Source organism: Caenorhabditis briggsae, assembly GCF_000004555.2.
Source record: "Caenorhabditis briggsae complete genome, chrV, whole genome shotgun sequence".
Lineage (NCBI taxonomy): Eukaryota > Metazoa > Nematoda > Chromadorea > Rhabditida > Rhabditidae > Caenorhabditis > Caenorhabditis briggsae.
In genome coordinates this window covers 10,776,520-10,801,098 of record NC_013488.2, presented here as the reverse complement: position 1 = coordinate 10,801,098, position 24,579 = coordinate 10,776,520, and the positions used below count along the sequence as shown (strand labels likewise).

General features: G+C 37.0%; 16 protein-coding genes across 16 annotated transcripts in view; 6 read left to right on the top strand and 10 right to left on the bottom strand.

Moving 5' to 3' along the window:
- CBG09549 overlaps positions 1–2,865 on the bottom strand; it is a gene marked incomplete at both ends in the record, with an annotated part of 5,413 nt that extends 2,548 nt beyond the window's left edge. Inside the window, 5 exons of the mRNA XM_002637007.1 lie at positions 1,833–1,980; positions 2,028–2,227; positions 2,271–2,335; positions 2,381–2,664; positions 2,710–2,865. Of these exons, the coding sequence (XP_002637053.1) occupies positions 1,833–1,980; positions 2,028–2,227; positions 2,271–2,335; positions 2,381–2,664; positions 2,710–2,865 (853 nt within the window). The remainder of the gene's footprint in view (positions 1–1,832; positions 1,981–2,027; positions 2,228–2,270; positions 2,336–2,380; positions 2,665–2,709) is intronic.
- CBG09550 lies at positions 563–1,651 on the top strand (the record flags this gene model as incomplete). Its single annotated transcript, XM_002637008.2, has 5 exons — positions 563–870; positions 990–1,054; positions 1,099–1,148; positions 1,195–1,332; positions 1,451–1,651. The coding sequence occupies 5 exons, from the start codon at positions 563–565 to the stop codon at positions 1,649–1,651; spliced, it is 762 nt and encodes a 253-aa protein (XP_002637054.2).
- Positions 2,866–3,227: 362 nt separating the features above from the next.
- Positions 3,228–3,431, bottom strand: CBG09551 (the record flags this gene model as incomplete). Its single annotated transcript, XM_002637009.1, has 1 exon — positions 3,228–3,431. The coding sequence occupies one exon, from the start codon at positions 3,429–3,431 to the stop codon at positions 3,228–3,230; it is 204 nt and encodes a 67-aa protein (XP_002637055.1).
- Positions 3,432–3,949: 518 nt separating this feature from the next.
- CBG09552 lies at positions 3,950–4,242 on the top strand (the record flags this gene model as incomplete). The annotated part of the gene is made up of 2 exons (XM_002637010.1): positions 3,950–3,963; positions 4,017–4,242. 2 exons carry the CDS (start codon positions 3,950–3,952, stop codon positions 4,240–4,242), a joined length of 240 nt encoding a protein of 79 aa, XP_002637056.1.
- Positions 4,243–5,484: 1,242 nt separating this feature from the next.
- On the bottom strand, positions 5,485–7,006 carry Cbr-daf-36 (the record flags this gene model as incomplete). Its single annotated transcript, XM_045237641.1, has 6 exons — positions 5,485–5,575; positions 5,628–5,890; positions 5,932–6,468; positions 6,513–6,610; positions 6,662–6,812; positions 6,854–7,006. 6 exons carry the CDS (start codon positions 7,004–7,006, stop codon positions 5,485–5,487), a joined length of 1,293 nt encoding a protein of 430 aa, XP_045094015.1.
- A 542-nt stretch (positions 7,007–7,548) lies between these two features.
- On the bottom strand, positions 7,549–8,030 carry Cbr-ttr-19 (the record flags this gene model as incomplete). Its single annotated transcript, XM_002637012.1, has 2 exons — positions 7,549–7,814; positions 7,865–8,030. The coding sequence occupies 2 exons, from the start codon at positions 8,028–8,030 to the stop codon at positions 7,549–7,551; spliced, it is 432 nt and encodes a 143-aa protein (XP_002637058.1).
- Positions 8,031–8,761: 731 nt separating this feature from the next.
- On the bottom strand, positions 8,762–9,053 carry CBG09555 (the record flags this gene model as incomplete). The annotated part of the gene is made up of 2 exons (XM_002637013.1): positions 8,762–8,990; positions 9,040–9,053. The coding sequence occupies 2 exons, from the start codon at positions 9,051–9,053 to the stop codon at positions 8,762–8,764; spliced, it is 243 nt and encodes an 80-aa protein (XP_002637059.1).
- Positions 9,054–10,156: 1,103 nt separating this feature from the next.
- CBG09556 lies at positions 10,157–10,641 on the top strand (the record flags this gene model as incomplete). Its single annotated transcript, XM_002637014.2, has 2 exons — positions 10,157–10,382; positions 10,475–10,641. The coding sequence occupies 2 exons, from the start codon at positions 10,157–10,159 to the stop codon at positions 10,639–10,641; spliced, it is 393 nt and encodes a 130-aa protein (XP_002637060.2).
- A 326-nt stretch (positions 10,642–10,967) lies between these two features.
- CBG09557 lies at positions 10,968–11,260 on the top strand (the record flags this gene model as incomplete). Its single annotated transcript, XM_002637015.1, has 2 exons — positions 10,968–10,981; positions 11,032–11,260. The coding sequence occupies 2 exons, from the start codon at positions 10,968–10,970 to the stop codon at positions 11,258–11,260; spliced, it is 243 nt and encodes an 80-aa protein (XP_002637061.1).
- A 700-nt stretch (positions 11,261–11,960) lies between these two features.
- Positions 11,961–12,116, bottom strand: CBG27081 (the record flags this gene model as incomplete). Its single annotated transcript, XM_045237640.1, has 1 exon — positions 11,961–12,116. The coding sequence occupies one exon, from the start codon at positions 12,114–12,116 to the stop codon at positions 11,961–11,963; it is 156 nt and encodes a 51-aa protein (XP_045098900.1).
- A 400-nt stretch (positions 12,117–12,516) lies between these two features.
- On the top strand, positions 12,517–12,809 carry CBG09559 (the record flags this gene model as incomplete). The annotated part of the gene is made up of 2 exons (XM_002637016.1): positions 12,517–12,530; positions 12,581–12,809. 2 exons carry the CDS (start codon positions 12,517–12,519, stop codon positions 12,807–12,809), a joined length of 243 nt encoding a protein of 80 aa, XP_002637062.1.
- A 111-nt stretch (positions 12,810–12,920) lies between these two features.
- Cbr-str-182 lies at positions 12,921–14,329 on the bottom strand (the record flags this gene model as incomplete). Its single annotated transcript, XM_002637017.1, has 5 exons — positions 12,921–13,343; positions 13,388–13,529; positions 13,578–13,791; positions 13,841–13,928; positions 14,144–14,329. The coding sequence occupies 5 exons, from the start codon at positions 14,327–14,329 to the stop codon at positions 12,921–12,923; spliced, it is 1,053 nt and encodes a 350-aa protein (XP_002637063.1).
- A 1,521-nt stretch (positions 14,330–15,850) lies between these two features.
- On the bottom strand, positions 15,851–17,335 carry CBG09561 (the record flags this gene model as incomplete). Its single annotated transcript, XM_002637018.2, has 4 exons — positions 15,851–16,363; positions 16,408–16,604; positions 16,958–17,103; positions 17,148–17,335. 4 exons carry the CDS (start codon positions 17,333–17,335, stop codon positions 15,851–15,853), a joined length of 1,044 nt encoding a protein of 347 aa, XP_002637064.2.
- Positions 17,336–17,677: 342 nt separating this feature from the next.
- On the bottom strand, positions 17,678–19,882 carry CBG09562 (the record flags this gene model as incomplete). Its single annotated transcript, XM_045237639.1, has 5 exons — positions 17,678–17,909; positions 17,958–18,550; positions 18,598–19,062; positions 19,112–19,521; positions 19,876–19,882. 5 exons carry the CDS (start codon positions 19,880–19,882, stop codon positions 17,678–17,680), a joined length of 1,707 nt encoding a protein of 568 aa, XP_045094014.1.
- An 863-nt stretch (positions 19,883–20,745) lies between these two features.
- Positions 20,746–21,679, top strand: Cbr-col-148 (the record flags this gene model as incomplete). The annotated part of the gene is made up of 2 exons (XM_002637020.1): positions 20,746–20,862; positions 20,909–21,679. 2 exons carry the CDS (start codon positions 20,746–20,748, stop codon positions 21,677–21,679), a joined length of 888 nt encoding a protein of 295 aa, XP_002637066.1.
- An 86-nt stretch (positions 21,680–21,765) lies between these two features.
- Positions 21,766–22,092, bottom strand: CBG09564 (the record flags this gene model as incomplete). Its single annotated transcript, XM_002637021.1, has 2 exons — positions 21,766–21,927; positions 21,979–22,092. 2 exons carry the CDS (start codon positions 22,090–22,092, stop codon positions 21,766–21,768), a joined length of 276 nt encoding a protein of 91 aa, XP_002637067.1.
- Between the last annotated feature and the right edge of the window lie 2,487 nt (positions 22,093–24,579).

Sequence of the window (24,579 nt, the reverse complement as noted above, 5' to 3'; positions counted from 1 at the left end):
AGAGTGTTCCAATCTGGCTGAAACTTTGGGGAAAACTGGATAAAACTATAGGAAACATTTTGCCAAAGTTTGGGGTCAAAATAAAAACTTTGAAAATCGAAATTCCAGCCAAATTTTCAAAGTTGACATTTTGATCCCAAACTTCGGCAAAATGTTTCCTATAGTTTTATCCAGTTTTCCCCAAAGTTTCAGCCAGATTGGAACACTCTCCGAGTTTTCGCGGAGTTTTTTTTCCTTTTTTGCCGACTCCCTGAATAACCCCATTAGGATCAATGTTTATTGACCAACTAAATTAAATATGATAAAACTCGACGAGTACTACAAAAACATTTGCAAAACTGTATCTTGTTTATAAAAAAGTTATAGAACGGCCCCAAAAAAACAGGAAGGGCCCGGGCAGGTTTCATCTAGTTTATGGCTTGTAACTTCGTTCATAGCCAAGATACAATTTTCAAAACTATCTTCTTTTGTAGTACTCGTCGAGTGCTATCGTATCCTATATATATATTATCCGAGCACGTTGATCCTCCAAAAAAACTATAACAGAACCCGTTTTTTAAAAATGGTAATAAGTAGGAAAACATTCTTACAGACTGAAGAACTCAATTCCTTCCCATGCGTTCCATCACTAATATGGCTCCACTTCTTCGGACTGTTCCTCCCGATTACCAATCTTATCATCGTTGGATTCCTTAGCTTGATATTCACAACTCTATCTTCATACACCTTTGTATACATTCCAACCATCCTCTCTCTTGTTTATCACAATTCAATGGCTGATTGGATGGTTCCTCTAATTCTGATCTACTCGATTACTCTCTCTTACGACTTACCGGAAACCCTCAAGTTCCCACATATCCATGTTCCCAGGTGAGTATGTAGAGGAGAGTGGGCTGATACGAAATCATATTATTGTAAATCGTATAGTAGGTGTATACTCCCTCGTGAGAAAGTACCACAGCTACTAAATACATTTCTTTGTTTTCCAGAGACATCGTGATATGGTTGGCGATGCTGATTTATGGTTTTCTGTTCAACTCTTTTAATCCCTGGGGTATGTTGTAGGGTTTTGATTTCATCCAAAAGTATGATTTTCAGACATTGTCACTATCCGCCGAATCCACCACGAGAATGGACACATCTCCACAGTACTCATATTCAAAAATACCAAAAACGAAAAACTATATATTTCAGTCCTTTAATTTCGTCGACGCATTTGTAGTGGCTCTTTCAATGTGCTTCATCGGTCTCCACGGTTACCGCATGACATTTCGAATTGCGTTTCGAGACAACAGATTCCACATGACTCTTCTCTTTGTCATGATCAAACTGGTAATTAGTATTTTTAAATCTTAAAAGAGAAAAACAAAATTTGAAGCTAGCAGTTCATTGAAGAAAAAAACAAAATGACATCTTGGAATCTCTCAAAAGAAAAAAAACAAGTTTTCAGTGCTTCCTGCTGACGAGTGCTTGCTTCATCCCAGCCATCCCAAACCACACCAATAGCTCTATTGAATCTGCCAACCCATCATCTGCTCCGCAAGGTCACGTCTTCTCTCTGGATAACCTGAAGCTCTATGAATCTGTCGTACAGAGTGCGGTTCCGCTTCATTATCTCGCTTGGAAACATATTTTCTTCAAACACATCTGATCTTCCGATCTCAATATCACTTCCCAACCCTCGCAGCTTCAATTAATCTCGTTCTCCAAAACTTTCAAATGATTTTTCTCATTTGTGTTAATAAAAATTCAATTGCTTCTCATTCTTCTGGCATCAAAAGTAACAGATCTCATTGTATGAAAATCCGTTTTAGGCCCTGAAAACATCGCACTGGACAGAATTGAATATGGATAAGAAAATGGGCCAAATATGCAAAAAATTTGCCAGGTGCCGCGTTTTTCCATAAGAACGTTTTTCAAACTTTCCAATCTTTCCACATTAGAGCTATTTAGCATAACTAGGTTGAATATAAATAAAATCTGAAATTAAAATAGTCTCATTTTGAGAATGTTTCCTGAAGACCAACGTGTTGAAAGAATAATATTACAGTAACATGAATTAAACTTGCAATTTCATAATTTGAAAGATGTTTCGGGTGTTTGTAAACATTCAAAAGTTTGATACCAACCAGTATTGTTGTACAAAGTATTATAAAACAATCAAATAGATTTATAGAAATCAGCTGATACAAATAGTGATTGGTGTCATAATATAGCACACTCTTATCTGAAATTTTGAATAGTTATGCTTTATTAAGATGAATACTCACTGTGGCTATTAAAAGGGTGGACCCACAACCCATACACTGAAGATATTATCCAAATGGTTCGAGATCTGAATTTGACATTTTAAATAGTGTATTGGGTTGTATTAATCTACCCAGTTTTCGATTGAAATGCTGTTTTCAAAGTTTCAGTTCTCTGAAAAACAAAAGAGAAAGAGTAAAGAAATGTCATTGTGGTGATAACTGGTGAGATGAAAGGAGCGCAAAACTTCAACGCCATTTGAATAAAAAGAAACATAATCAAGAAGATGTGTCTGATACTTTTGAAATACAGTAGGGTAAATGTGGTGACAGTATACAACAAGCTCCCAAGAATGACTACCGCAGTGCAGAAGTAAAATATGAGAGTAAAATGATTGCTGGATTCAAATACTTTACACTGAAAATAAAAATACAACAGTGTTGAGAATGTTGAAATCCATACCTTCCATTTTAAAACTATTGATAGTATGATAGAAAAAACAATATAAAAGATAATGACACAGTTCTCGATATCAATGAAATACTGAATATCCTGTAATTCTAAATAGTAGCTCATGCTAGAGTTTTCAGTCACTACGTCACTCTCATATTCAAGCATTATTCACCCCTAGATCGGAGTTTTGAAGAGTGGAGTTTTTTTTTGAAAATTTCTGAAGTTTATGGTGGAATATTTGTTTGGAGGGTGCGATCATCTATTACGTAGGTAATGCTGCTGAAAAAAACTTCCCTGCAATTAACATCCACTTCTTATTATCAGAGGCTCAATAAATCTGGATCTGGAAGTGAGTTTATAAGCTTTAGGATGGTCCAATAAAGGTTCTCCAGATTTTTTTGAAATAAATACTGCAGCTCTCCGTAACACAAAAATTTAAAAACACAGTTTTTAATCAGAGAAAAAGACATTTGATAGGAGAATGGTTTTATTGTCAGATCGTTCGTACAAATTCATGAGAAAGTGGTTTACTGATTGTTCTGGGATGGTCCAAATCCAGCTTCTCTCTTTCCATAATATCCAGCATAAGCAGATCCAAGACCGTATCCTCCATAAGCTCCATAGGCTCCGTATGCTCCATAGGCATTTCCATAACCTCCGTAGTAAGATGGATAATAGGAAGAGGCATATCCGTAGTATTGAGCAGAAGCTTCTTGGACAACTGAGCACATGATGATGGCAAGGATACAGAGAAGCTGGAAATGAGTTTGATTATCATATGAGTTTAGAAAAAAGAAAACTTACAATTTGGAGTTCATTTTTGTGTGGATGACAAATATAGTTTGTTGCAACTACCGACTTCTGACTCTCTTTTATACCCTTTTATTTATTTGCTCATTGCGTTTTCCGAACAAACTACAGTGCCAAAAATATTCGAACTTTGGACTGGTTATTCAGACCAACCAACATTTTTTGAAAAAAAAATCCGTTTGTATGGTTGGACGACTCTACGTATCCCAAAATAAGTTTGCCATGGTTTTTCCAAAATTTTGAAACTTTTCATTTTGCACTTTACTGATCATTGATGAACTTTTGACAGGTTTGCGAACTATAAAAAATTAGGTGAAAAAATTGGCGGAATCAAAAAAAGTTGAACAAACATTAACTCGACTAAAAACCCAATATAAAAGTGCATTTTTCATTCGAAACATCCAAGAACTCTTGAATCCTTCTCCAACAGAACACTAATATGAACTCCAAATTGTAAGTTGCCTTTTTCTAACGAAGGTTAAAATTTTAATCAAATCCATTTCCAGCCTTCTCTGTGTCCTCTCCGTCATCTTGTGCTCAGTTGTCCAAGAAGCTTCTGCTCAATACTACGGATATGCCTCTTCCTATTATCCATCTTACTACGGAGGTTATGGAAATGCCTATGGAGCATACGGAGCCTATGGAGCTTATGGAGGATATGGTCTTGGATCTGCTTATGCTGGATACTATGGAAAAAGAGAAGCTGGATTTGGACCATCCCAGAACAATTAGTAATTTTCGAAAAATGAAATTTGTACGAACGATGTGACAAATAAAAACATTTTCATCCATCAATTTTTTTCGTTGATCCTGAAAATTTGTTGCATTGAACGAGCAGGCGTGTGCTTTGATTCGAAACGAATGACACACAATTTGTTGGAGTCTTGGCTGACTTAAGAAGCAACATGCTTCTCTTTCGAAAGTTCTTTATTTTCAGAATTTCACCTGGCCGTCTTCAGAATTGTTTTCTGATATTTTTTATCTTCACAAAATGTTCACTTTTGGTTCAGAAGAATCACGAGGATCTGAATCGTTTGATTACTTATTTTTCTCTCATTTGTTCGCCGCTGTAATTTTAACAGGACTCTATTTATATCTTCATTTTGCAAAGAAAGTAAGTCTCGATTTTATTTTTAATAAGATGTTTTTCCAAAATCACATTTCAGAAAATCCTAATAAAATGTACTATTCTGTTCAATTTTTTTCTCAAACTTCACCTAATCTATCTCTACTCGTTTTGTGGAATTGTTTTGTTTTCTGTGGAAATATCCGAGAGAATTCCAGCAGTTTCTCATGCATTTCAATTTCTATCAATTGTGCTAACGTTGGTTTACTTGTATTCCAATATATTAGGAACTTTCACAGTCATCATTCTTGTGAACTCGATTTTGATGTTTTTCGATGTACCTCAACTCATCTTGGCGCATAATTTCCAGCTCAAAACTAGAACTACTATAGTGATAGTATCGACAATTTATATAATATGGACACATCCTTGTAATGTATGGGACCCGATGACGTTCCACTATAGGAAAACGGATGGCGATCCTTTCGTGAGTGCTTGGTTCGCTTAAAATTCTTGTTATCCTAAATTTCAGTCAATCAATGCTCTAAACCTTTTATCAATTTGCATTAGTGCATTTCTTCTGGTTTACGAAGTTTTCAAAGTGAAGAAATATCGAAAACGGCTAGACATTCTAGATTCCTGTTGTCTGATTCAACTGATTTCTGCTATTTTTGTTGTTGAATTTTATATGATTTATACTCATTCCAGTGCTCTTTTGATTGGATATGAGGTAACTGATCGGTATTATTTTGACATGTATGTTCTGGTTGCTGTTTTCTTTATACATTTATTTTATCTTCTTTCTGCGATAATAGTAGAAAAGTGGTATTTGTGGAATGCGACAGTTGAACCGGATGAGGAATCTTCAGCAATCGAAGATGAATCAAGATTTTAATAATCCTTCAAAACTACCAGTCGAAAGTCGATTTTGCTTGATTGGACAAACTTCCGTCTTTCATCATTCGAGGACTGTTTTCCGTATAGAATTGAGAAAACCATCTGAAAATTTTAGATTGTTCTTGTGTATGAATTTTCATGTGCTCTTCTGTACCTTCTGTGCTTCTGAATTGGACCATCGTTTTTGACCAGAAGCGGAGACTTGATATATTTCTTATTTGACCAAATAAAGACATCTCTCTCGAACTGCATGGCTTCAACAGTCATAAAAAACTTGACAAAAAACCAAGGAATATTCGAGAATATTCTGAATCTGACTCTTTGTAGCAGCGGTTCTTCTGGAGTCACCGTTTGAAATACAACTCCCTTTCCCCAGATTCCAAAGTCGAATAGCATGTGAACGATTCCAGGACCATGCTTTAAAATTTTCATAAGAATATAAAATTTAAAATTAAAACTCCCACCTGTTCCGCAACCAATTTGCTACTTGTCAACGGCACTTTGTATCCCCAAATTGTCATGAATTGATTTAAATGCATCACTCCACAATGTTTATCTTCCTCTGATTTCACTTCCCATTTCCCGTCCCAAACGTGTTGAACTGCTGGCTGCGGATCTGATAGATCGGTTTTTATAATATCTGATCCATTTGTTATTTCAGGTGCTGACTTATGAAGGTAATTCAAATGAGCAATGTCTGCTCCGTTTTCCGGAACTTCTTGAATATGACACATTAATTCATGTTCCGTCCTTCCTCCGAGTTTCCACAATCCTTCGGTTATTTCCGTAATTTCTGGTATTTGCCATTCCGGTTCGACACCATCACAATGGTACCACAAGTATATATTGTTGTTTCTTTCGATGCATGGCCATGTTGTCACTTTTGCCTGTTCAGGTATTCTTCCTTCGTCATATGGAACTTCCACACATTTTCCAGTTTCTGCACTGAAAATCCATCCATGAAACGGACACTGAATGCAGTTGTCTCGAACTACCTGAAACATAAACGGTATACTATGTGCTAAATGATGTATCTCACTCGTCCTCCAATATTAAAGTTCGCTCCGATATGAGGGCAATAGGAGTCTGTGATATACACGGTTCCGGACTCTGATCTTATCAGTGAAAGAAACTGGCCTAAAGAATGATAAATAAAAATTGGTTGGTTCTAACCTAGAACGAACTAACCTAGAATTGTGATTTCCATAATTTGATTTTTCTGTAACTTCTCTGATTCACAAACACAATACCATCCATTTGGAAATACTGGTGGTAAATCTCCAGTCCGTCTCAATAATTTTAATCTTTCCAATTGTCTTTCGCGATAAAATCCTGTCAACTGAAATTCTCAGTTTTGACTTTAAAAATGAAATTTCACACCTCAGGTTTTCCAAAAAAAAGTCCAACATCTCCAAGCCTTCTGATACGATTCAAGGGTTTCAGAGTGATATGAGTGAGGTATAGGATAGCTACGGTAACTATCACAGCTATCGGATGCTCAATTACACATTCCCATAAGTTTTCTAGAAACATTTTCGCCTGAAAAGTGTGTGTGATATTTAAAAAAAAGACTAAAAATATGCCGAGTAAAATTGGAAAAGTGCTAAAAGTACTAAAATGTTATCAAGTCATAACCGTGATTTGTAACAAACCGTTTCTGCCAGAAAGTGGGTCATTTATATACGTGAGTTTCCAAAATGACTAAAGAAGTGAGGACGGAAAAAGTATGCCAAGATCGAAAGCGATAAAATCAATGACACCCGTATGAATGTCTTTTCCCAACTGATAAAACGGAAAGATCGAACCATGTCAAGGCAAAAAAAACGAATTTGTTTTAAAATTTCCCCAAAATGGGAAAGGATTCTTTAATAATGGTGATGGACTAGTGAAATACTTTTATGTTAAAAAATTCGGAGAAAAGAAAAACGATATAAAGTACATTGCCCACCGGCCGAAAGGCAAATATTAGTCTACGAGCAGTTCTTGTAGCCTAATGATTTTGTGTGTTATCAATTAAAACGGAAAATGGTCGTTTTTTGGGAAAAAATTTATGCACGCAATTGTGAAGAAACCATTCAATTTATACAATCAATAGTTGTTCCTTTGAACCGATTGGCAAGATTGATTTCTCCAATATCAAACGTTTTCTTTGGGACGATTCCACTGGTGATAAAGTTGTCTGGGATTTTGATTGGAACCTTCTTGTAACACAACTTCTTGTAATTGCAGCGGTGGTAGATATTGATTTGTGGATCGATATTGGTAATCTCAGTTTTGTATCCGGATACTTTGAAGTATCCATTAACATCTGTGGTTGTTTCATCCATCTTCACATCTTTAACTGAAAACATTGAATCATTAGAAACTTTACAGTTACAAAAACCAACTCACTCTTCTCTTTTTCATACAACTTGATCTTAACATCCTTTGCTGGTACTCCATTACAAGTGAGTCTTCCAGTCACCGCCACTGACTGCTTTCTTCCGATACCGAACAGAGCATTCGAAGTGCTCAAAACGGCACAAAAACAAACGAAATGAAGGAAGGAGAGCTGCATGCCTCAACTGTTTCCTCCTGTTGTTGCCAACTCCTTTTATACTGAATACTGAATACTTTATACTGAATTGTCCTCTTTATGTTATGACCGGAAGAAAAGAGACTCTAACAGTTTTGCATATTTTCAAAATGAATGTATGTCAACGTGAAAGCGAAGAGATGTTGACATCATTCAGATGTTTGCTTCTCAAAAGTTCTTTTGGTGTTTTGATTTTTTTCCGAATTTTCTTATTGTGGAATGTAAAATAACAAGCATGAAAATTTCTTATTGTCAGATCGTGTGTACAGATTTCAAGATCAGAAAATTATTGGTTGCTCTGGGATGGTCTAAATCCAGCTTCTCTATTTCCATGATATCCTGCATAAGCAGATTCAAGACCGTATCCTCTATGACGGACTGTCGGCCCTCCCTTGTTAGAAAAAGGCGAAGAATGAAAAATGGTTCGAATTGGAGACAGATAGACTTGAAACTTTGCACAATAGCAAAAAATATGTTATTCACAACATGAAAATTTGTTATTCACAACATGAAAAAATACTGTAGGAAACGTACGAGGACGGCTGCACCATGGCGCCAAACTTTTTTGCGGGTAATTAACAGCCACCCTGTAAATCACTGGTTTTCCAGAACACAGTGGTATATATTGTTTCAAACAAAAAAGAAAAAAAAATATGCAGATGAAACAAAAGTTTTATTGTCAGATCGTTCGTACAATTTCATGATAATATGGTTTACTGATTGTTCTGGGAGGGTCCAAATCCAGCTTCTCTCTTTCCATAATATCCAGCATAAGCAGATCCAAGACCATATCCTCCATAAGCTCCATAGGCTCCGTATGCTCCATAGGCATTTCCATAACCTCCGTAGTAAGATGGATAATAAGAAGAGGCATATCCGTAGTATTGAGCAGAAGCTTCTTGGACAACTGAGCATATGATGACGGCGAGGACACAGAGAAGGCTGAAAATGAATTTGATTATAATATAAATTTAGAAAAAAGAAAACTTACAATTTGGAGTTCATTTTGAAAGGGTGTGAAGGTTCTTGGTTTTCCACATGAAGTGCTACTCTTTTATAAGAAACTCATGACTATTTACCCCTAGTTTTTTTCCTACTGTTGATTTTGCCGTAACTGTCAAACTGCTCCTGTTGCGAAAGTAATGTATCGTACATTACTTCCACAACTTTATGCTATTGGTATTATTGTATTCTTTAATTGTAAGCACATCTTAAGTTGTAAGAATAATTCCAAACTATGGAAACTCTCTAGCCTATCTGAGGATATCTAAAATAATATTCAACATCTCTTGCTTTGTTCTACGAGCTATCTGAAGGAATCAGTTTGTATGGATTTCCAAGTTACGTGACCGTCTCCTTATGTTACCTAAATCTTATAACGAATCGTATTTGCTACGTGGAACGGTCGATGTGAAGTTTATGTGAAGGAATAAGATTAGTTCTCTGTATATTGCAAGTAAGCCGCCGTCTCGTCCATTCAAAAGATATAAGATGGCGAAGGAGCAAGCTGCCGACGAAACCGCCAAATCGTGTCCTTCTAAAAGTTCGTTTTAATAAAGTTTGAGTGTTGAAATGTCTTTTTTCTTTCTTTGTTTAACTGTCTTTCTGGTTTCCGAGACGGACAGGGTTTCACTACCCAAATGCCGTCTCGACAGCTCCTCCATCCAATTGCTCCTCCTTCGAGACATTTCCAGAAATAACCGAGTAAAATTGAATGCGTCACAAGAGTGGTATGGAAATCCAAAAAAGATTCAGGAAGAAAATATCAATACACTTTTCTGAATGAAATTCTAAAAAAATAGTATGACGAAATCAACGACACATAAGATTTCAGTAACCACTTTCGAACTCCGATATGTTCTAGATGAATACGTGCTGACCCTGAAAGCTTCTGTGACGTCCTACTGTAATCCGTATCGGAAAACATTAGGTTAATCTAGAAGATTCCGATCTTCTCACATGAACATTAAATGCTGCCTAATCCTTCTTATTTTAAGCCTTGTCCGTCAGATACAAATAGTTCACTGAAAACAGAGACTCTTTCTATTTTTCTCCAATTATTCTCTCTGGAAAATTTCAAAACGGCTCCGTATAAACCAGACAATCTGATGATAGCCTTGACCAAATCATTGGCCTTGTGCACTATCTTCATATTCCTCTCCATTTCAATTCTATTGTTCATTTCCGTTTTCTATATTTGCAAGTATCATTACGAGAGGATTCAGTTGGCTCAGTGCGCAATTTTAATGAAACCAGAAGAAGTGAATAAGCGGAGAACAGCTGGTGAATGTGAAAAGGGAGATATTGAAACAGATATAGACATTGAACTTCCATGTAAGTTTTGTTTTCTTTTCCAGTATGCATCTCAACAATTCAGGTTTACTTCATTTAAAAAAAATGAAATACTCTATACAATACAAATACAGACTACACCAACGTCAATGTTCCTCGAATATTGTTAACGTCAGAAGAACTACCTCCAGATTACCATGAACTAGAATCCGCCCGTGCTTCTCCTCTACCGTCATACGATGATGTAATGTACTGTGATCAATTGAATCGCTCTTTTCAAAATTTGCTCTCAGCAAGATAATTGTGTGTATAGTACTTTTTATCTGTATATAACTGTTTATATTGAATAAATGTTGACTCTGGTGTCATATTCATTGTATTTAGTTTCAATTTCCTAGTATTTCAAACTATTCCTGGATGGTTTCTCATGATTGTTTACCCATGCGGTAACTTGAAAGCGGCGTGAATTGAGGATATTGAATGGAGTCAAATAACAGAATTACAAAAAAACTCATGTGACAGTTGCATTTTTAGCGCAAAGAGCAGTTAGCAAACAGTTTGCAGTTGATATAAAAATGAACGAATCTCAGTGGATGGCAACAGTTGTTCTCAACTATTCTACTAAAAATGAACTCCAAATTGTAGGTTTCTTTTTCTCAGTTTAATTTTGTAATCAAATGCTCATTTCCAGCCTTATCTGTGTCCTCGCCGTCATCATGTGCACAGTTGTCCAAGAAGCTTCTGCTCAATACTACGGATATGCCTCTTCTTATTATCCATCTTACTACGGAGGTTATGGAAATGCCTATGGAGCATACGGAGCATATGGAGCTTATGGAGGATATGGTCTCGGATCTGCTTATGCTGGATACTATGGAAAGAGAGAAGCTGGATTTGGACCATCCCAGAGCAATCAGTAAACTTCTGAAATTAAAATCTGTACGAACGATCTGACAATAAAAACATTTTCTTCCATCAATTTTCTTTCTTTGTTTTGAAACGATATACTATACCATTGTGTTCCGGAAAACAAGTTTACAACATATCAGAGATGTGCGGAACTCCTTATTCATTTTTCCTTCCTCTGCTTTCTCAAAATTTTGTTCTGATCATCTCTGCAGTATATAATTGATTCCTTATGGGGAGGAAATGTATTACTGTAACCTTGTTTCTCTTATGAACACTTTTTTTGTTAATAGTTTCAAACTTAACAGATATTGCATTGAAACAATATGATTCCTGATAAAAGTAGTCTAAGGAACATTGTTTACGTTGGCAGACAATGCATAATGAAGTTGCATTATTATTAAACAACTACTGAATTTCCTATCCTTTTCAGAGGTTTTGAAAGGAAAAAATTTCGTTAAAATATACTCAGAACCACAGTCTTCGATCTTTTGAGTATTAATTTACAGGGGATACGGAATGGATTTCTATAAACTGAAACTCAACTTCCCATTTGTTTGGATACTTTGGAACCAGCATTTAGAAACTTTTCCTCACATTTTATTAATTTACCAGTTGAATGAAATCCTTCTTTCTTTTTCACTACAAACAAATAAGTGGACTGCAATCCGCATTTTTCGAAACGAAAAACTAAATACCACATCACAATCAAATTCAGAAACGGTTCAGTATTCGAGGCCTGGTGGTGAAATTCATCAGCGATTCCGTCCCAATAATTGGTGTGCGTAATTTCTCCAAAATGGTCTGTGGCCCAGGAAGTGTCATGAAGTTCTCATAGATTTCCAACTCATAAAGTTCCAGAAAGTTCATCAGAAAACTCCAGGAGACATCATGAGAATATTTCAAAGAGTTTCGAAGTTTTGTCCAAAGTTCGAGAAGACCGAGAAGATGTTCCATCGCCCACGTGAAAACAGAAATCATCATTTGAAAGCTCGGAGAGGACATTTTGAACAACTTCTCATAATCAGTAAATTTTTTAATAATGGGAGAACTGAAATAGTAAAGAGGCGGGTCTCAAAAAAAAATTCTGAAAAAGTTCATAGCTCAATGTGTCACAAGTGTACAATTATTAACTTAAAAAAGGAACCAGTACTGAGAATATTGACACTTTGTGTAAAAGAGAAAGGTGTCGAGCAAATAGAAGATGGTAGTATAAAAGAGCTGCAAAAATTAGTAATAGCAACACATTCCAATCCACACCACAACGAAAATGAATTCCAAATTGTAAGTATCCTTATTTATAAATTTCAAGTTATAATCAAACTCATTTTCAGCCTTCTCTGCGTCCTCGCCGTCATCATGTGCTCAGTTGTCCAAGAAGCTTCTGCTCAATACTACGGATATGCCTCTTCTTATTATCCATCTTACTACGGAGGTTATGGAAATGCCTATGGAGCATACGGAGCATATGGAGCTTATGGAGGATATGGTCTCGGATCTGCTTATGCTGGATATTATGGAAAGAGAGAAGCTGGATTTGGACCATCCCAGAACAATCAGTAAACCATATTCTCATGAATTTGTACGAACGATCTGACAATAAATCATTCAAACGATAATGTAAATTTGTAATGCTTGTAACGAAGTCATACATTGAAAATATTCATTTGGCGACTAGCTCAAATGAACTGTACTTCTTGTAGCACTAGTCAATCTACTACCTCTCCGAATAGAATATGGTTCAAAACTTTTGAGAGTAGTCTCGTGAGGTTTCTTCAAGAAATTGGATAGACCATCTCGATAATCTCTAATGAAAAGTAGATTAGGAAGAGCGTCAAGAGCTGGATAAAGCGATATAGAAATAGAGACATAATGAGCAAACCCCAAATCAATGTTGAACATGGGAAATATGAAAAGAACAAAGAGGGGAAGGTACATTATAACTGAAGGAATGAGAGTTTGGAAGACGAGAGCTCGGAATAGTTGAGTTTGAAGTAGCTTTTGAGTGATTGAGTAGTTTCGACCAGGCATCACAACACGTGTCATTTCGTAATAACATTTGAACCCGAATACTAATATAACAATGAGGGATGCCACCTGAAAACGTTTTTTTGGAAAATGATTCAAAATAAAAAGCTTACTGTCATCACAAGAAAATTGATGCCTGAAAAAAAGGTCCAAAAAGACGGAGTCCGTATTCCATTTCTATCCATGGGATAGAACTCAGCAATAATATAGGTGATATCATCTACATTCACTCCAAAATCATTCTTCATGCGTTTTCTAAAAATAGAATCAGTTTTCTGTATACATGCTAAAAATTGGAATCACCTTAGAAACTCGGTATTATTCTCGTTCGGCTGGAATACTAGTAAACAGTTCAGTGTCCAATTGACGTAAAGAATGGGAGAGATTAGGAACCAGCAGAACAGAAATTTCCCTTTGAAATATGTCCAGTTAGGTCCATATTTAAGGGCATTGTAACGGTACACAAAATGCACTGCAATCAGTGATGCGAAGAAAAAGTAGAAGGCACAGATGAATGCTGAAATGGTTCAATGGAGTTCGTTTATTTTCAGAATTGAGCTGCTTACACATCAGATAAATCATGACTACCGGCTTGAAAATTGCAGTGGAGTTTTTCACGTACACAGAAAAGCATGAGCTGTAGGATAAGAGATCCTGAAAAATACTCAGAGATATCAACTACAGTAACCTATTTCAAAACATCAGGTTCGAAGAAAAATTTAACTTCCGGTACACTTCTACTATACGCTAGCAATAAGTACTAATTATATGTGAATTCTCATTATCCGTGTGTCTCACTATACAGTAGTAATTTTCTCAAATAGACGTTCGAACTCATTCACAACAATTCAAAAAATTATTCAACTTACCGGCCTCACTATCAATCCCAATACAGAGTAACAGAGTGCTGACAGAGACATGTACATCATAATATACTTGTACGAGCCCATCTTGCTGTTCGATTTTGTCATGATCAAATAAGTGAGAATGGAGTTCAAAGCAATTGAAATACACAAAGCAACACACTGCGCAATATCTTTCAACAGTTCGAGCATATTGTTTCTGTGTCAAATGAACGCTGAAATTAGCTAGAGATGCTTGTAGAGCAGCCAAAAGAAAAACCGAATAGATATTTTTCACGAAAATACCGACAGGAAATGATCAGACTGGCGAAAAAAGAGAAGCTTTCTTAAAAAGATCACAATTCAGAATTGGTCGGAAGTATGTTCTTCTTGTGATCAGTAATCAGAGAAGTTCACAGAATCAAACTTCAAGTTTCTCTCAGAGAAAACTGTTCAGACGTGAAATCATTAAATTTCGTCTAGATTCCCAAAAGACATTGGACTCAAAGGAATGGGGTCAAACTCAGAAAATCATTTTTTTATAGGAGGTGTCATGTGACGAAAAATTCGTGTTTTGGTAAATTTTCAAAACGAAGAGGTGGTATTCTGCATAATGATAGCTTTCTAGAATACCGATAAATAATCGAAAACTATAATTAGTGACTGATAAGACTCTCAAGATATATCTTAACTGTTATATGATTCCTTTATATAACAGTCAGTATTATCTTGATATCAAATTTGATCTCGGTTAGAAGGAATGACAAAAAAAAATAGCATGCTAGAATTAACTAATTTCAAAGTAAATGAAATGAAACTAAAAATTAGAGCCCATGAACCATCCAACCATCAAAATGTTTCACACATGAACAAGAATTTTTTAGAATGAAATGTTCAGATTTTAAAAAATCTTGTTTACTTCTGAGAATCATTTTCTCAGAACTCTATAACTTCAAAAACTTGATTACAATAACAAAAATTTTGTCAACAAGAAATTAAATCAGCATTAAATTACGGAATAGCCATTGGGGGACAATCAGAGATGTCCGGAATGACTTTTTTAAGAAGCGGAATTTGGAACACAGAACTTGGATGAATAAAAAATTTTATATAATCCGAAAAATTAATTTTTTAGAATTCGGAAATTAACTTCTAATATTAGATCTAATGGCAGAGAATTCTTGCAAATTAACGTATTAGGTGAAGTTTCGGAATGAGCCAGTTTTCTCCAGGATAAGGAATCTGGAATCCAGAATGAAAACAAGGACCGGTATCCGGAAATATCTGGTGGCAATCGTAAAAAATTGACTTTTTTGGAGTTACTTTCAGGAACTATCCGGAGCGCTGATAGATTGTTCTGGTACGTGTGCGAAAAAAGGACTGTTCTGAATTGAATCTGTTCGACTTTAGGTCTGTTCGATTTTGAAAACGTTCGAATTCGTCGTATCTCAAATTCAGAGGGTCCTATTTTTCAATTTGTTTTGAATATGTCTTCAAGCTACTCTCGAGTTATCCTATGAGAGCAAAATATATTCGACGTTTTATTGTTTTGTCGAGCTGCACCATGAATTTCGATAAATAGGAATTTCAGTTTTATAATACTACAATAATAATATTTTGTTGAGCATTTAACTTTGTTTGCTTCTTATCAAACTTTCCAATTTCAAAAATTTTAATAATTGTAAAAGTTGGATAATGAGCAAAACTTTCATATCTTTATTCAAACAGATTCGGTCATTTAGAATGAGTTGTTACTGCAAAACTGGTTCTTCCCGGACGGTTACTTTCCACTAATCGGTTTTTAAAACTAGGTGAACAGAAAGGAGATAACATGTGGAATGTAGCTTCTCGATATGGCGGATTCATGAAAAGAAGACAAATGGTTGAAATGAATCCATGGCAAGAGAAGAAGACAGAAGTTAGGTTATTCAATGATTGACTGTAATAACCAGTGAACAAACTTCCCAAAAAGTATGAAAGTGGTAAGACAACCACCCACATTGGAATAAATATCTGAATACAAATGGTAATGAAAAACTTTCTTTGCAATCTTTTAGAATGCGCCGAAAGAGTTATATTATCCCATGCATATAGCATGTAGAAACAGTTTCCTCCAAAAAATGAAATTTGAGAAGCCAGAAAAATCGTGAAGCATAATCCTAAGTAACCGAAAGCTGCGGTGTCTTCTGGTCCCTTGAAAACGTATGTGTTGTTTGAAAAGAATTCTGAATTAGGGCAAGGGATCATCTGGAATCAGAAAAGTGAGATATTTGAAGAATTGAAGATCGAACATCCAGAATTCGTAATTTCGCATTGTTCTGCTCTGGAATGTTCCAAGAAAATGGATAAATGGAGAGACAACAATAAGCAAACACAAATCCATAGTAAAATACTCGGGCTTTTGAATTTTCCAATCGGAATATGTTCGTATTTTCACACAAAACATACTGACGATTCTCAAAAACATAAATGATTGCACTGCATAGACCTGTAATACTGAGAGATACATTATTCTGGTACAAAAAGTTGGAGCTGTTGAGTAGGAAATCAGGTGGCTGAGTAGAAAAGCAGGTGGTCCCACAACGAAAACTACCGTAACCTAAAACTATGTTTATTTATCGTATTTATTTACTCGTTTTTACTGATTTTCGTCGATTTTGATGTTATTTATACCCAAACAATTTGGGAAAGAGAATATTTTTTGATAGTGAAAAACTGACTGAAAATACGCGAAAGTAAAACATGAGAAAATAATATTTTTTGGTTACTGTAGTTATCGTTGTGAGACTTTCGGCCACCGACGTTTCTCTTCCAATGTTATGTACCAGAATAATACCTTACCTCCAAATACACAAAATGTTAAACAAATCTGAATTAGTGTTGGTACCCCGACTACCGTTAATAATCCAATTGGAGATCCCGAAAGTGAGGGAAAAAAGAAGAATGGAGTGATTAGAGATCCACAAAACAAATCGAAAAGGGTGCACCTGAAACTTCATCTCAAATGAATCAAAAAGCGGCAAAAAAATACCAAATATGCAAATTCAACAAATACAATTTTACTGGTCTCATTGATTTTGGAGTTTTTCTTGTAATGCAATAAATTCCCCAGCAATTTATGGGAAGAAATAGGGCCGATATGATATGAGAAGTTATTTGGAAACTGTTTTTGTTTTCAAAAAATAGTTCATCTCCATGACAAAGAGCTGGACTGTACATACTGGTGAATGATATGAGCACTTTCTGTTAACTTCAAATTCTCAGAAGACGTCAGAATCAGAGTTTCAACGAATGAGGACAAGATTCGTAGAAAAAGAGGCCGATCTCTGATGAAATCGCACTCATTAATTAGAGAATGCATCGGTGCACAGTTGTGTCTGTGTTCGAATCATTTCGCATTTTCTCTAAAAAATATTCATGTAATCATTTATTTTCAACCATTTCGCTTGTGGTTCAATTTACAGAACATTTATCAATTTTGAGACCAAGGGGGTAAGAAGAAGAGAAGGATAATGAAAAGAAGAAGCAATAAATATAAAACAGGGTGAAATGGATTAACAATTATTGAAACTGTCCATATTGTTGTGGTTGATAGGCAACAGTTCCTGCAGCCGAGTAAGCCGGATAAGCTTGAGCGGCACGTGGCTGACCAGCCACTTGTTGCATTGGCATACCCATTGGCATCTGCTGAACAAGTGCAGCTGATCCAGCAGCAGCGCGGGCCGCGGCTTCAGCCTTCTTCTTCTTCATTTGAGCTTCTACTGCTTCGGCTTTGTCAAGAGCTCCGATGGACCTGAAACAAAACAATCAATATTGCATTCTACTAATAACAGAATCATACTTATAATACTCCATCCATTGAGCGGAGTAATCTTGTTCTCCGGTTACAGGGTCTACGACTGGGGTGCCAGCGGCAGCCTGGGGTTGTTGCTGTTGAACCACCTGTGGTTGCTGATAGGCTGCCACTTGAGGCTGGGCCTGAACAATTCCAGCAGCAGCATATGGTGCAGCGGCCGCAGCAACCGCGGCTGCTTGCTGTTGGGCGTATACATTGTTTTGTTGCCATCCTCCAGCAACTTGGTACGGGTTCTGAGTGGCTCCTGGGATTTGTGTTGCGGCAGCTGGATTCCATTGTTGTGCTCCGAAGCCTCCTTGAGCTGGAGCTGCAAACTGTGGCTGAATCGACATTGCAGAGTCATCGCGGAATGGAGTGTTTGGAGCAATATCGCCGACTTTGATACGGATCAAGTGCTTGGCATGTTCAATCTGCCGCTTTCCTCCTTTGATCACAAACACTTTCTCTTCTACATTTCCAGTTGCATCACGGGACAGCTCACAATGAGCACCACTTTCCGAATTGATCTGTTTGATTGTTTCTCCTCCTTTTCCAATGACAAGACCACATTTGGCAGCCGGAACGGACATGAAGAAAGTCTGGGAAAATTTAGTTTTTAAAAGGATTTATCAGTGCATGTGGTTACCGATGATTCTGCTCCAGCCGATCCAGTCATGCTTCCACCTTGTTGTTGGGCGCTCTTTCTAACCAACTCGGTTATACGTTCAGTTGCACGATAGATTTGATCGCGAGTTCCCATAATGATGGCGCATCTTTCTGGAGCATTTGGGTCTTCATCTGGCTTGAACTGAATTTTAGTTCCAGTCTCCATTGCAAGACGTTTGATCGTATCTCCTTGTTTTCCAATGATAATTCCAACTGATGACCTCGGAACAACGACTTCTCCACGAGCAGATGCTCCACCACTACCAATATGTTGCACCTGGTGACCACCTCCTCCGCTTCCATCTGGGCCGCTGTTCAGAATCTCAGCAACCAGTTGCTTTGCAATTTCAATCTTTTGCGGATCTCCAGTAATTCTTAGCGGTTTGGCTTGATCACCAACAGTTTGACTATCCTGAACGAGAACCATCTTGCATCCGCTCTTCTCCTAAATAATGTCAAAGATAAATTAATTAAAATCGTAGAATATTAAAAACCTGAAGCTGTCGGATAGTCTCTCCCGCTTTTCCGATAATTAATCCACACCGATTTGGTGGAATTGCGATGTCGATAGTGTTTTGCGCTCTCGGAAATCCATATTGTGGCCGTGGTGTCTGCGAACGAGCAACAACTTCATTAATGAGCACTTTTGCTGCCTCAACGTTGGCACGGGTTCCTTCGAGAGTGACCTGGCGGACACCGGAGTTATCCGAGTCGGAAGACATCTGAACGCGGCATCCAGCCTTAGCCTGAATTCCTTGAATTTCAGAGCCTCCTCTTCCAATTACTATTCCAACAGCCGATTCTGGAATCGGATACTTCTCATTGACGTTTTCATTGTCACCCATGAATGGATTGCTCAGACTCAAATCGGGATCCTCGGCGAGACGTTTGGAAGGGAGTCCGTCTGAAAATTATAAAGTATGAATTAGGTAATTATCGGTTTGATTGGCTGGTTCTCTCGATAATAGAATAATAGCATCGCAATTTGAGAAAAAAATGGTTCGAAAAGCATAGATAAAAAATTCAGAAAAAAGTAGCAAACAAACGACGGAATTAATTGTTATGACATCATCAATAAAAGATACACCGTACATTCATCATCCTCTCCTCGTTCCCTCTTGAGTGTAGTCGCTTGAGTAGTTTGCTGAACAAAGATTAAAAATATAGGTATACCGATTTTTAAAATACATTTTCAAAAAGTCAATTTTAGGTTAAAATTCAAAAATAAATATATGATAATCAACCGTATAAAACACACTGGTCATTTTATTGAATAAATGTTATATTGCCAAGTCAAGATTCAAATCAAAGCAATGAGATCATCATAAATTCAAATTGCAAGATAATTTATGCAGTTTAAAAGGGCGAAAATGTCGATGAAGAGAAGAAAGTATAACGAATTCAAAAATTATAAAAATCATTATTTTTTAGGTAAATTTTCAACTTTAGCAAAAAACGAGCTCAACGAAATCAATATAAGAATTCAAAAATATTGAGAACGGGGTTTTATATACATCGGGTTCAAAGCATAACAAAATAAATGGGCAAATCAATTACCTGTAAGCTATATCCATCCATTTCGTACGATTTGTTGATTGCGGGAGAAGGCGAATACGAAGAAGTTGTCGGGGCAACGTAGAATTCTCAATAGGCAGATTTTGAGCTGATTTGGGTCGAAAATGTTAGTCGCCCGCGACGCAGACGCGACGCGTTCGATAGGGCGCACGTTGCGCGGCGTTTTGGGGTCTCGGGCGGAGCCTATATTGCAAGCTGCACACAGTATTGCCGCACAGTATTCTCTCCAAACATGGTTACAGGCAAAAAATAGGAAATAAATCATGATTTAAACTGATTGAGAATGTGGGAAGTAGTTTAATCAATCTGGGGACCTTTTCCATGGCTTACAATGTCGCACCCGTATTTAGGTGTGTTATAATAGCACCTTCATTCACAAATGAACACTTTATGGACAAAACTTACACAACTTTACAGTGTCTTCCAGAATCAGAAGAAGAAGACATTTTACACACATTAAATGTACTGTTAATTGATTGTGGGGTTATATAAGAGATTAGGGGAAGGTGGAAAGGAAAAGTTAATATTCTGCATCTCTTCTTAACTTTTGGAAATGTTAGAAGAGAATATTGTTGTTGGAGTTTCCATTTGTGTCTCTGGTCTAGCTATTATTTCATGTCTTTTTGTGATCCCTTGTCAGTACAATATGATACAAACTGTTCGTTCTGAGGTAAAGAAACTTCATTGATGAGCTTACGCATCAGCCATGTTTCCAGGTAACCACAGAAGTTTCTGCATTCCGAGAAGAAACTGACCTTGCTTGGATAGAATTGATGGATGTTCAAATATCAGTTATGCCTCTTTCTCTGCCACGTCAGAATCCATTCAACTCCATATTTCGACAAAAACGACAATCGTACAAGAGCCTTCCTTCATGGTGCCAATGTGAACCAACCAAACCAATATGCCCTCCTGGTCCCCCAGGTCCACCGGGGCAGCCAGGACAACGTGGTCAACCTGGAAACCCCGGAATCCAAGGACCAGACTGCAACATTGTTTATTCTCCGATCAGCTGCCCTCCAGTATCAGAAGACTGTGTGAAATGTCCACAGGGCCTAATGGGATCTGCCGGAGCAATGGGACCCGCTGGGCCGAGTGGTCCTCCCGGCCGCCCAGGATATCCTGGACCTCGTGGAAACCCAGGATTCCCAGGAACGCCAGGGGAAAATGGAGATAATGGAAAGCCAGGACAGCCAGGACAAAATGGACAACCAGGAAGGAATGGGGCTGATGGGCAAAGAGGATATGGAGCGTCAGGTGCGCCTGGACTTCCAGGTAAACAAGGACCGCAAGGACAACCAGGAATTGACGGGTATTCGGGACAAGATGGTTGGAAAGGAGGACAAGGGCCTGCAGGACAAGATGGATTTCCAGGAACGTTCGGACAACCAGGAACACCTGGAAACCAAGGAAACCCTGGAATTCCAGGACCAGATGCTTCGTACTGTCCTTGTCCCCGTAGATCATCAAGATTCATTTCAAAATAGATTTTTAAAGAATTTATTGAATGTTGTAAAAAATGTATTTGTAAAAATGAAGTTCACTAACCAATTCATTTGAACAGATCTCGCTTCTACGAGTACGGTACCGGACTATTCAACATCTTGTCAATTTCATCTCCTTTGACGATGTTGATTGTATGAATTCTAGCTCTAGACTGGAATCGCACGAAAACTGAAAACCCAAGAAACGGAGCACGCATCTGAATGAGTTCCTGTTCCGGACAGTTGTATCTCTAAATATAAAAACATTTTATGAAAATCTCGAGTTTGGAATTACAGTATACCTGTTTGATACGGATTTGTGCAGCTCTTTGCATTGGTTCTTCCTTTTCTTTTTTGCAGTCATTTATGTCAATTGCAGTTTTTAGGTCATCAACGTCTTCAGTTGTTGTGCTCATCTTGATAGGGAAGTGAGATAATTTAATGGTTAAACAGTTGAAGACCACGTTGATTTGATTATGCTTACGTTTAATTTTTCACGTTTATTAGGTCAAGAAAAGGAAGATTTACGAGCGTTTTCAGAAAATGAACCACTGAAATGATGTCAGTCAGATTAGGAATTCATCACATTCGCATTATGATCAACTTTTCAAATCTATCCGCCCAAAATAGTGTTTGTGTTCAAGAGTTCAGAAATAATACATGTTTTCGATTAGAAAAATATTCTGACTAATTCGTAATTTGTGTATTCCGCCTCTAGCTCTTTTTTTCTGTCTGGCTTCCTCCTCAAATCATTTCTATATATCCAAAACAAGACACCTTTCAGAGACCAAAGCGCATTTTAGAGTGTAGTCAGTGTACTCTTTTTTTGTTTTGAATTCAAACTTGATCACGTGGAAATCGAAGGGTTTCATGGTCTACCTCGATTCTCGGAAAGGCTGCTTGATAATGTTTTTGGCACAATTTTTCTGGGCAGTAGTTGATTTTATATTTACAAGATTTGTTTCCCCAGAAATGATCCATTAGAATGTGTCCCATACAAATTTTATGTTTTCTAAAATGAGGATGAAATCACACCCAAACATCTAATCATTGATAATCCTCAACACTTCTAGGTTATAGTAGCTGCAAATGTGGACGTCTTCTGTCCTGGACGCATCTGGCGTTCTATTAGAATGTTTACGGTATATTGTTATTGTTCCCACCAGGCTAAATAAGAGGTCTGATTTTTAAAATGTGTCTTGTTTGTTTGTACACAGAATAGTATCAATTGCCACATATTTTCCCGATTTCGCAGCCTAGACAAAGGTACACAATATTATCATCTTTCTATTGTTCTTTCTTTTCCGCACTTTTAAAGATAACGAACATTAACAGACCATTCTATTCAACCACAACTTTGTGAATAATTGCTGTTAGTTTCACACTTTTCCAACTATTTCCTGTTTTTGGTTTCGTAGTAGCCGACTTGACCTGGCAATGAAGTACCAGTTAAACCAAAAATATTTATCTGTCTTTTTTGTCAAAATTATACCAAACTGATTCTTTGTATCATATTTTTCTCAGCTTTCTATAGACAGAAAATCTGAAAAATTGTTATTTCTATAATCAGCATTTGATCAATTGTTTTTGTCAGCGACACCTATTCCTATTCTATTGGAACATCCAATTTCCGATCTGCCGATTTCCGCGTTTTATTTACCATCATCCACAATTGTCACAAGACAATCCCTCTCTCCACATTTCGAAACAACAATCATCATCACATGAGCTCCCGTATACCTCTATAACCATGTCATCCACCGAATTCATTTGACAGTTGCCTACCCGATTTTTTATTCATTTATTTCTTTTTGTTTCATTTTTTCATTGATTTCTCTCAAAACTTTCAAAGTCAACAGAAGTGACGTTGTACCATCTGGCGAGTGCCAGGTGTTCCTGGTACCAGTCTCCAACCCGTTGGTCATCAAAGAGTGTGGCCTCAGTCTGAATTAAATTCACTAAAATCGCTTCTGTACTTCACTGTTTATCATGGTCAAGACAAGGTGAGTGACTGGTGGCAAGATATAATTATATCCGAGGTCATAAAACCATTTTTATCTTCCTAGTTCTGCGTATACATTATGTTTTCTAAATTTCCTTGCTACAGTAACCATTGCAATTTTTCCGAGTTCATTTCGAAATTCATATCATCACATCAACAACCGAATCGGTGATATTAGGCTTTTTGACGTCAACATCAATTTATCGGTCCGCGGGGCTGCTGTTTGTTTCAAGAATCGCGTTTTACCTTTACTTGCAAAAACTCTGTTCATAGACCACCACATCCTTCTAATTCTTCTTCCTCTTCCTCTTCTTTTTCTTCTTCTTTTTCTTCTCTTTTTCCTTTTTATTTCTACTTCGTGTCATCACAAACAGTTCACAAAATAAATTTCAACAGTGCGTCCTCTCCCCGGCAGTTTAACCTTGACATGTTGATTCAGTTGAGATACATGTTTACAGTTTTAGAGGACAAAGGTTTTTCGAGAGTAATGAATAAGGCAGCGTATCTTGATTAGATAAACTATGTTTCAACAGAAAAGGAGGAGACAACCGTGACGGCGAGAGAAGACGTCACAAAACATATAAATAACGAAATCAGTTCCGGATATTATAGATTTAGTTGAATCATTTGATGAGGAGCCATTCCACATCTTCTGTTCCTTTTCTATTTTTGCTCTATGTTTTGTTTTTTCGATTTGAAATTCAGGAACCAGCCAGCCAAAGAACCAAATTCTCTTCGTTGATCCCCCACTCTGCTTCTAAATTCTCCTTCACTGGTTTTCTGAACTCCTTTTTATTCTGAACATGTGGTTTCAGACAATGTGCGGGGAATACTCGTTTTTGGTGCTCTCGCTGTGTGGTGTTTTTCTGAACTAGAGGATGAAAGAGAATGTCAATTTTCC